At 48.7% G+C, this 10,877-nt stretch overlaps 2 protein-coding genes across 2 annotated transcripts; both read left to right on the forward strand.

Annotated features, from left to right (window-relative positions):
* Positions 1–677: 677 nt before the first annotated feature.
* On the forward strand, positions 678–3,596 carry LOC130458439 (mRNA export factor GLE1-like). Its single transcript, XM_056824196.1, has one exon. It carries the CDS (start codon positions 1,509–1,511, stop codon positions 3,594–3,596), a length of 2,088 nt encoding a protein of 695 aa, XP_056680174.1. The 5' UTR covers positions 678–1,508.
* Positions 3,597–6,100: 2,504 nt separating this feature from the next.
* LOC130458437 (mRNA export factor GLE1-like) lies at positions 6,101–9,019 on the forward strand. The gene has a single exon (XM_056824193.1). It carries the CDS (start codon positions 6,932–6,934, stop codon positions 9,017–9,019), a length of 2,088 nt encoding a protein of 695 aa, XP_056680171.1. The 5' UTR covers positions 6,101–6,931.
* The last annotated feature ends 1,858 nt before the right edge of the window (positions 9,020–10,877 follow it).

Here is a 10,877-nt window from a genome sequence, read left to right on the forward strand (position 1 = left end):
GGTGCATATACGTATTTCCTACGTCAATAAGTCCGTCCATAACCTGGGAAAGGGTCTCCATCAAGTTCTTGTCGGGTTCTTTCAAAGTTTCACCATTTTTCAGGTCCTTCTGAGCACGCTCTCTTGGCCTATCAAAAATGCTTCTCTGGCCTGGTGAAGTTTTGTATAATCTGGTTCTTCAGTTGGCCAATAGTGTCCTTTCCTACCTCTCTTCTCTTCTGATTAGCCAGAGAGATGACGTGTTTATTTGGTTTTTTTTCCCTCCTCTTTTTGTCAAAAATGTTTCTAAATCAATGTCCAACATCCACCCAAGTGGGGTCAAAAGTTCTGAATACGCCCTCCAATCCTCTTATCATTCATATTGGTTCTTCCTCAAACGATGGCAGATCTTCCTTGAATTGATCTAAATCTTCAAGGTTAAAAAGGTGTGTGGCATCTTACAGACACCGAGTTTCCATTGTCATTAAAAGTGGGTACTTCCCTTAATGGGAATGACCGATCCGAATCACGGGCTACTCCTGTTCCTGTTTCCAGGCTTCTTAATCCATTGTCAATGGGGTCGGTGGGAGAAAGAAAGGGGAGGGTTGGGGCCACTGAGAGGGAGGGTTTGGTGTTGTCCCATAGGCCCAGAAGGATCAGAGGTGGGAAGGGTATGGGAATGGAATTGGGCGGGGTGGGAAGGAGGGGCAGAGGAAGAAGGGTCATTAGCTGGGGGAAAGAATGCAAAGGGGTGAGGTGTGGAGGAATGAGTAGGGTGTGAACTTAAGTGTGAACTTAGGGTGGAGGGGCTAGGGTAGGATGCATGGGCAGGCCGTGTGAACTTAGATGTGAAGTCAGTGAAAGGCCTTGGCCAAAATGGCCCAAACTTGTGAATCCTCTGAGCAGAGTTCACACCTCCAGAATCCCAGACAGCCAGGAAGGTGTGAACCCTCTTGATGAGTAGCCACCCCTCCAGAAGGGGAGCACTGGTTCCCACTGAAGCCCTGCCCTCTAAAACTGTGATTGGCCCCTGTGAAGAGGGGAGGGGACAAGAAAGCACCATAAAAAGCCAAGGATCCTGGGACTTGAGTCACTCTTGTGGAGCTACTCTCCTGACTGGAGAGAGAGGGAGCTGAGCTAGAGACTGAGGCTGGGAGCTCTGTTCCGACTTGGACTTTGACTCCTGGGCTACTTTTTAGTGGGGTGAGGGAAAGGCTGACTCCTCTCCTAGTTTCTGGAGAGAGCTCGCTTCCATCTTGGAGGAGTCCTCCTGATTAAATCTCTCACCCAGGAAGGCCAGTAGTGAGTAATCTCGGCCTGGATTGAGAGAGGAGAAATCACTTTTCTATCCCCTGTACATTTTCCTACTTTATTGTCTCCTCTCTCTTTGGTAAAGAAACTTCTGAGTTGAGATAGAATAGGCCACGGCGGCCGACTCGAGTGTCGGACTTGTGACCAGCCTTTCTTCTTGTGAGCTGCCGCCCGGCGCGGGCGTGGAAGCCGTGGTCGGGTCTGTGCGGGAAGCGGTGATGGCGTCAGAGGGCCGCTGCTGGGAGGCCCTGCAGGCCCCGAGGAGCTCCGACAGAGGACCCTTGTCCTACCACCGCAACTGGCCGTTGAGGGGCCAGGAGACTTTGGAAGAACGCATGTCCATTCCTGAGTGGTCGACTTCCTCTGGATGCGTGGCGGACCACATCTTGCCTCCCTCTCAGCAGAATCGACTTCCCTCTGAGGATTCATCGCTCTCTTCTGCTCCTGACCAAGTACTGTCTGTTCCTCAGACCCCTGCCAGACATGCAAAGGTCTCCTCGCCAGTTTCCCTTGCAGCTCCAAGTGGAACTCGGCGTCAGGAGGATGAACTCCATCAGGCAAAATCTGTGGTACTTCGCCCCTCGCGGGGAACGGAGGTGGAAGGATGCATTCGATTGTATGAGGAGGTACACAGGCTGAAGGGAACTAGAGGACTGAGGCAGAGGCAGGAAGAGCATGAGAGGAAGGCAAGGCTCCTCTCTGAGATGGCCTCAGAGCAGCTGAAGCGGTTTGATGAACGGACGTCACGGAAACAGCACAAGGAGTATCAGGACCTTCGGGAAGGGATGGAGAAAAGTTTACGAGAAACACAGGGTCAGCAGGAGCAGCTCCAAGAGGAACATCGTCACAGAGCCCACATGCTCCACCCGAAGCTGCGTGAGGCTGAGCAGCAGCCATCGAGGCACACGGGGCAAGGACGGCTCAGGAAAGAAGAAGGCCAGGATCGCTGGCGGCGTCTCTATGCCCTCCAAGAGGAGGCACTGCAGCTCAACCAGCAGCTGGGTGCCAGTTATCGGCACAACGGCCTACCGAGACGGGATCTGTCTGCATTTGGAGGCAGGGGAGACCAGTTGTGTGCGCTTATTTCAGACATCATTCGGAGCGCCAGTGAGAGAGGTTTTCCTGCCCCAGAAGATGAAGCCACCGCAGAACGGGCCCTGCAGGAAATGCGGCACGTGCTTACTGGTTTACATCAGGAGATGGCCAAGGCTACTGAGGAAAAGAGGAGGCCAGATGAAGAGGAGCGCGAGGACAAACAGGGGCAATTGGAGCAGCGGCCGAGAGCCGAGAAGGAGACCCCAGATCCTGGTCAGTGTCCCGGAGGGAAACAGAGAGAAGGCCTCCACGTCAAAGCAGGAGACGGTACCATGCAGTGGTACCAGCAGCTACAGGATGCTGCCAATCAATGTGTCTTGGCTTTTGATGCATTAACCAATAGCAAAGATCAGGAGGCCAAGAAGATCAAAATGGACCTGCAGAAAGCTGCCACTATTCCTGTGAGCCAGATCTCTACAATAGCAGGCTCACAGCTGAAGGAGATCTTTGACAAGATCAACAATCTGCTCTTGGGGAAAGCTGTCCCCTGCGGTGGTCGGTCTGTGTCAGTGACAAACCACCAACAAGGCCTGGACTTTGTCCACTACAAGCTGGCAGAGAAATTCGTGAAACAAGGAGAAGAAGAAGTGGCTTCTCATCACGAAGCAGCATTCCCCATTGCTGCTGTGGCATCCGGAATCTGGGAACTCCATCCCAGAGTGGGGGAACTCATCCTTGCTCATCTTCACAAAAAATGCCCTTACTCCGTGCCTTTCTACCCAGCCTTCCAGGAGGGCATGGCCTCGGAAGAATATCAGAAGCTCCTTGGCTACCAAGTCAAGGATTCCAAAGTAGAACAACAAGATAGCTTTCTGAAGAGGATGTCTGGCATGATTCGTCTCTACGCTGCTATCATTCAACTCCGCTGGCCTTATGCAGAGAGACAAGGGGCTCATCCTCATGGCTTAAACCATGGCTGGCGCTGGCTGGCACAGCTCCTGAACATGGAGCCTCTGGCAGATGTGACCGCCACTCTTCTCTTTGACTTCTTAGAGGTATGTGGGAATGCGCTCATGAAACAGTACCAGCTTCAGTTCTGGAAGATGATGCTACTCATAAAGGAAGAATATTTTCCCCGAATTGAAGCCATCACCAGTTCAGGACAGATGGGGTCTTTGATACGTCTCGAACGGTTCCTGGAGAACTGTCTGCAGCAAGGGGAGATCCCCGTCCCAAAGGGCTCCCTGCCGCCTTCTTTCTGGCTTTCCTGATGGTGGCTTAGGTGCTGCTTCCTTTCTTGGAGGAAAAGGAATCCAAGAACAGAAGACAGCAGAATTCGAGGGGAAATGGGCTCAGGTTTTGAAATCTGAACATGGAGTTGGGTTTTTTGTTTTCTTTTTTTTTAAATCTCATGGCCAGGCCCAGGTGGTTTTCACAGTTTGGACGTCTTCTCAAACTTCATCATGAATTACGGAAAGAAGTCTTCACCTCGCAGAAACAGGAGTCACCAAGACAATTGGCTTTCACGACCATGACAGGGAAAGGAACTGCACTTTGATTCTTCATGAAAGACATAAAGAACGGCTATTGGTCTGTAATTATGATGGTAACACTTCACATTGGTCATCATTTTACGGTTACAAAGTGCTTTCCCGTTATCTTGCTCCTTACCACAAACTCGTTCAGAGAGGTAGTGTAATTCCTACTCTTGTCCCTGATTGCCAGATGAGGACGCGGGCTCAGAAAGCTCGTGGCTTGCTCAGAGTTACTTTGCTCTTCAGTGATGAAGTTACGATGTGAACGTAAGTCTTCTAACCCCAAGTTCGGTGCCCTTCCTGCCACAGCACCTGTCTCCCTTTTCCTCCCCTTTGTCTGTATTTGTCTAGCGGTTTGGACATTAGCTTCAGAGCACAGCGAGCTCTTCATATTTAGCCAAATCCCTTGAAAAGGAGCAAAGCTTTGGAGAATGCTTTTGGTAATGATCATTGGTAAAACCGTCATAAGTGTATTCCAGAGCCTATTATGTTTAGAATCATGTCTGGCTTCTGGTTGATTTGCTTCTCACAACTTTGTATTATATGTGGTTCAGAGAGAGTTTGTTCAATTAAAAAAAAATGCATGGTCCCTTCAGCAATGCATATATATCCCATCTAAAGATGCAGTTGAGTTGGATGAGCCAAATGGATGTTTAAAAGTGGCGGTATTGGGAGCTTTTGCAGAGTATTAATTTCCTTAGGGCTTGCTTTGCTTTAATTGTCCACATCGTGGCCAAATCCCATTTAATTTTTGCAGTTAATCTAAGATTCAGAGGTCAGTGCTCTCGGTATTCAATGTCGAGGGAGTTTTAAGGAGCCACAAGTTGAGCACACATAGATGTTATGAATCTGCAGAATAACCAGAAGACACTGGTCTCCTATGTCCTTCAGGGAAATCCAGATCTTGAATTGTTGGGAGATTTTAGATTTGTTGTGAAGAAAAGAACCCTTCTCCTTTAACCTCAGTAGGTACATCTATATGCCTTGATGATGTGTATAATGTATATGTGTAATAGTTTTTTTTTTAATACGAATGTGATATGAAGTGATTCGTTCTCTGAATGATTGAATACACTTCTAAAACCATTAATAAAAGTTTTATTTCTAACTCGTGGTAGAGTGGATTCTTGTTTGGGTCTTCATGAGAGCAATCATTCCCTACGCCTTTGGCTATGTCTTTAGGGTCATAGCGTGGTGCCTATATGTAAGTGTGGTTGTTGCAGGTGGCCAGAGTTCTCCTTCTCTGACACTGGAGTCCATCCACTGTGGGGTACCTGAGTGCTTTTTCCCTGGCAGGGCAGCGATAAGACTAACTGATTGCTAATAAAGTATCTTAGTTGATAAGTACGAGGTCACTTAGTCATCTTTAGACATGTCCAGCGGACTTGGACATGACAGTTGATCTAGAATTAAAAGGTACTTCTCAAGGCTCCCTTATCAAACCTCCCCGAGTCTCACACTCGTTTTTTTTTTGTTTTTTTTGTCTCTGTGCTCTTTTTGGCACTATTCAGCTTACGAATTGCCTATGTATTTGCCTAATGTCCCTTTCTCTGGACAAATCAAGGTGCATATACGTATTTCCTACGTCAATAAGTCCGTCCATAACCTGGGAAAGGGTCTCCATCAAGTTCTTGTCGGGTTCTTTCAAAGTTTCACCATTTTTCAGGTCCTTCTGAGCACGCTCTCTTGGCCTATCAAAAATGCTTCTCTGGCCTGGTGAAGTTTTGTATAATCTGGTTCTTCAGTTGGCCAATAGTGTCCTTTCCTACCTCTCTTCTCTTCTGATTAGCCAGAGAGATGACGTGTTTATTTGGTTTTTTTTCCCTCCTCTTTTTGTCAAAAATGTTTCTAAATCAATGTCCAACATCCACCCAAGTGGGGTCAAAAGTTCTGAATACGCCCTCCAATCCTCTTATCATTCATATTGGTTCTTCCTCAAACGATGGCAGATCTTCCTTGAATTGATCTAAATCTTCAAGGTTAAAAAGGTGTGTGGCATCTTACAGACACCGAGTTTCCATTGTCATTAAAAGTGGGTACTTCCCTTAATGGGAATGACCGATCCGAATCACGGGCTACTCCTGTTCCTGTTTCCAGGCTTCTTAATCCATTGTCAATGGGGTCGGTGGGAGAAAGAAAGGGGAGGGTTGGGGCCACTGAGAGGGAGGGTTTGGTGTTGTCCCATAGGCCCAGAAGGATCAGAGGTGGGAAGGGTATGGGAATGGAATTGGGCGGGGTGGGAAGGAGGGGCAGAGGAAGAAGGGTCATTAGCTGGGGGAAAGAATGCAAAGGGGTGAGGTGTGGAGGAATGAGTAGGGTGTGAACTTAAGTGTGAACTTAGGGTGGAGGGGCTAGGGTAGGATGCATGGGCAGGCCGTGTGAACTTAGATGTGAAGTCAGTGAAAGGCCTTGGCCAAAATGGCCCAAACTTGTGAATCCTCTGAGCAGAGTTCACACCTCCAGAATCCCAGACAGCCAGGAAGGTGTGAACCCTCTTGATGAGTAGCCACCCCTCCAGAAGGGGAGCACTGGTTCCCACTGAAGCCCTGCCCTCTAAAACTGTGATTGGCCCCTGTGAAGAGGGGAGGGGACAAGAAAGCACCATAAAAAGCCAAGGATCCTGGGACTTGAGTCACTCTTGTGGAGCTACTCTCCTGACTGGAGAGAGAGGGAGCTGAGCTAGAGACTGAGGCTGGGAGCTCTGTTCCGACTTGGACTTTGACTCCTGGGCTACTTTTTAGTGGGGTGAGGGAAAGGCTGACTCCTCTCCTAGTTTCTGGAGAGAGCTCGCTTCCATCTTGGAGGAGTCCTCCTGATTAAATCTCTCACCCAGGAAGGCCAGTAGTGAGTAATCTCGGCCTGGATTGAGAGAGGAGAAATCACTTTTCTATCCCCTGTACATTTTCCTACTTTATTGTCTCCTCTCTCTTTGGTAAAGAAACTTCTGAGTTGAGATAGAATAGGCCACGGCGGCCGACTCGAGTGTCGGACTTGTGACCAGCCTTTCTTCTTGTGAGCTGCCGCCCGGCGCGGGCGTGGAAGCCGTGGTCGGGTCTGTGCGGGAAGCGGTGATGGCGTCAGAGGGCCGCTGCTGGGAGGCCCTGCAGGCCCCGAGGAGCTCCGACAGAGGACCCTTGTCCTACCACCGCGACTGGCCTTTGAGGGGCCAGGAGACTTTGGAAGAACGCATGTCCATTCCTGAGTGGTCGACTTCCTCTGGATGCGTGGCGGACCACATCTTGCCTCCCTCTCAGCAGAATCGACTTCCCTCTGAGGATTCATCGCTCTCTTCTGCTCCTGACCAAGTACTGTCTGTTCCTCAGACCCCTGCCAGACATGCAAAGGTCTCCTCGCCAGTTTCCCTTGCAGCTCCAAGTGGAACTCGGCGTCAGGAGGATGAACTCCATCAGGCAAAATCTGTGGTACTTCGCCCCTCGCGGGGAACGGAGGTGGAAGGATGCATTCGATTGTATGAGGAGGTACACAGGCTGAAGGGAACTAGAGGACTGAGGCAGAGGCAGGAAGAGCATGAGAGGAAGGCAAGGCTCCTCTCTGAGATGGCCTCAGAGCAGCTGAAGCGGTTTGATGAACGGACGTCACGGAAACAGCACAAGGAGTATCAGGACCTTCGGGAAGGGATGGAGAAAAGTTTCCGAGAAACACAGGGTCAGCAGGAGCAGCTCCAAGAGGAACATCGTCACAGAGCCCACATGCTCCACCCGAAGCTGCGTGAGGCTGAGCAGCAGCCATCGAGGCACACGGGGCAAGGACGGCTCAGGAAAGAAGAAGGCCAGGATCGCTGGCGGCGTCTCTATGCCCTCCAAGAGGAGGCACTGCAGCTCAACCAGCAGCTGGGTGCCAGTTATCGGCACAACGGCCTACCGAGACGGGATCTGTCTGCATTTGGAGGCAGGGGAGACCAGTTGTGTGCGCTTATTTCAGACATCATTCGGAGCGCCAGTGAGAGAGGTTTTCCTGCCCCAGAAGATGAAGCCACCGCAGAACGGGCCCTGCAGGAAATGCGGCACGTGCTTACTGGTTTACAGCAGGAGATGGCCAAGGCTACTGAGGAAAAGAGGAGGCCAGATGAAGAGGAGCGCGAGGACAAACAGGGGCAATTGGAGCAGCGGCCGAGAGCCGAGAAGGAGACCCCAGATCCTGGTCAGTGTCCCGGAGGGAAACAGAGAGAAGGCCTCCACGTCAAAGCAGGAGACGGTACCATGCAGTGGTACCAGCAGCTACAGGATGCTGCCAATCAATGTGTCTTGGCTTTTGATGCATTAACCAATAGCAAAGATCAGGAGGCCAAGAAGATCAAAATGGACCTGCAGAAAGCTGCCACTATTCCTGTGAGCCAGATCTCTACAATAGCAGGCTCACAGCTGAAGGAGATCTTTGACAAGATCAACAATCTGCTCTTGGGGAAAGCTGTCCCCTGCGGTGGTCGGTCTGTGTCAGTGACAAACCACCAACAAGGCCTGGACTTTGTCCACTACAAGCTGGCAGAGAAATTCGTGAAACAAGGAGAAGAAGAAGTGGCTTCTCATCACGAAGCAGCATTCCCCATTGCTGCTGTGGCATCCGGAATCTGGGAACTCCATCCCAGAGTGGGGGAACTCATCCTTGCTCATCTTCACAAAAAATGCCCTTACTCCGTGCCTTTCTACCCAGCCTTCCAGGAGGGCATGGCCTCGGAAGAATATCAGAAGCTCCTTGGCTACCAAGTCAAGGATTCCAAAGTAGAACAACAAGATAGCTTTCTGAAGAGGATGTCTGGCATGATTCGTCTCTACGCTGCTATCATTCAACTCCGCTGGCCTTATGCAGAGAGACAAGGGGCTCATCCTCATGGCTTAAACCATGGCTGGCGCTGGCTGGCACAGCTCCTGAACATGGAGCCTCTGGCAGATGTGACCGCCACTCTTCTCTTTGACTTCTTAGAGGTATGTGGGAATGCGCTCATGAAACAGTACCAGCTTCAGTTCTGGAAGATGATGCTACTCATAAAGGAAGAATATTTTCCCCGAATTGAAGCCATCACCAGTTCAGGACAGATGGGGTCTTTGATACGTCTCGAACGGTTCCTGGAGAACTGTCTGCAGCAAGGGGAGATCCCCGTCCCAAAGGGCTCCCTGCCGCCTTCTTTCTGGCTTTCCTGATGGTGGCTTAGGTGCTGCTTCCTTTCTTGGAGGAAAAGGAATCCAAGAACAGAAGACAGCAGAATTCGAGGGGAAATGGGCTCAGGTTTTGAAATCTGAACATGGAGTTGGGTTTTTTGTTTTCTTTTTTTTTAAATCTCATGGCCAGGCCCAGGTGGTTTTCACAGTTTGGACGTCTTCTCAAACTTCATCATGAATTACGGAAAGAAGTCTTCACCTCGCAGAAACAGGAGTCACCAAGACAATTGGCTTTCACGACCATGACAGGGAAAGGAACTGCACTTTGATTCTTCATGAAAGACATAAAGAACGGCTATTGGTCTGTAATTATGATGGTAACACTTCACATTGGTCATCATTTTACTGTTACAAAGTGCTTTCCCGTTATCTTGCTCCTTACCACAAACTCGTTCAGAGAGGTAGTGTAATTCCTACTCTTGTCCCTGATTGCCAGATGAGGACGCGGGCTCAGAAAGCTCGTGGCTTGCTCAGAGTTACTTTGCTCTTCAGTGATGAAGTTACGATGTGAACGTAAGTCTTCTAACCCCAAGTTCGGTGCCCTTCCTGCCACAGCACCTGTCTCCCTTTTCCTCCCCTTTGTCTGTATTTGTCTAGCGGTTTGGACATTAGCTTCAGAGCACAGCGAGCTCTTCATATTTAGCCAAATCCCTTGAAAAGGAGCAAAGCTTTGGAGAATGCTTTTGGTAATGATCATTGGTAAAACCGTCATAAGTGTATTCCAGAGCCTATTATGTTTAGAATCATGTCTGGCTTCTGGTTGATTTGCTTCTCACAACTTTGTATTATATGTGGTTCAGAGAGAGTTTGTTCAATTAAAAAAAAATGCATGGTCCCTTCAGCAATGCATATATATCCCATCTAAAGATGCAGTTGAGTTGGATGAGCCAAATGGATGTTTAAAAGTGGCGGTATTGGGAGCTTTTGCAGAGTATTAATTTCCTTAGGGCTTGCTTTGCTTTAATTGTCCACATCGTGGCCAAATCCCATTTAATTTTTGCAGTTAATCTAAGATTCAGAGGTCAGTGCTCTCGGTATTCAATGTCGAGGGAGTTTTAAGGAGCCACAAGTTGAGCACACATAGATGTTATGAATCTGCAGAATAACCAGAAGACACTGGTCTCCTATGTCCTTCAGGGAAATCCAGATCTTGAATTGTTGGGAGATTTTAGATTTGTTGTGAAGAAAAGAACCCTTCTCCTTTAACCTCAGTAGGTACATCTATATGCCTTGATGATGTGTATAATGTATATGTGTAATAGTTTTTTTTTTAATACGAATGTGATATGAAGTGATTCGTTCTCTGAATGATTGAATACACTTCTAAAACCATTAATAAAAGTTTTATTTCTAACTCGTGGTAGAGTGGATTCTTGTTTGGGTCTTCATGAGAGCAATCATTCCCTACGCCTTTGGCTATGTCTTTAGGGTCATAGCGTGGTGCCTATATGTAAGTGTGGTTGTTGCAGGTGGCCAGAGTTCTCCTTCTCTGACACTGGAGTCCATCCACTGTGGGGTACCTGAGTGCTTTTTCCCTGGCAGGGCAGCGATAAGACTAACTGATTGCTAATAAAGTATCTTAGTTGATAAGTACGAGGTCACTTAGTCATCTTTAGACATGTCCAGCGGACTTGGACATGACAGTTGATCTAGAATTAAAAGGTACTTCTCAAGGCTCCCTTATCAAACCTCCCCGAGTCTCACACTCGTTTTTTTTTTGTTTTTTTTGTCTCTGTGCTCTTTTTGGCACTATTCAGCTTACGAATTGCCTATGTATTTGCCTAATGTCCCTTTCTCTGGACAAATCAAGGTGCATATACGTATTTCCTACGTCAATAAG

Source organism: Monodelphis domestica, chromosome 3 (genome assembly GCF_027887165.1).
Source record: "Monodelphis domestica isolate mMonDom1 chromosome 3, mMonDom1.pri, whole genome shotgun sequence".
NCBI lineage: Eukaryota > Metazoa > Chordata > Mammalia > Didelphimorphia > Didelphidae > Monodelphis > Monodelphis domestica.

Bases quoted from the DNA above. Each gene is read 5' to 3' on its own strand.
- LOC130458439 (XM_056824196.1), top strand. From the start codon at position 1,509: ATGGCGTCAGAGGGCCGCTGCTGGGAGGCCCTGCAGGCCCCGAGGAGC.
- LOC130458437 (XM_056824193.1), top strand. From the start codon at position 6,932: ATGGCGTCAGAGGGCCGCTGCTGGGAGGCCCTGCAGGCCCCGAGGAGC.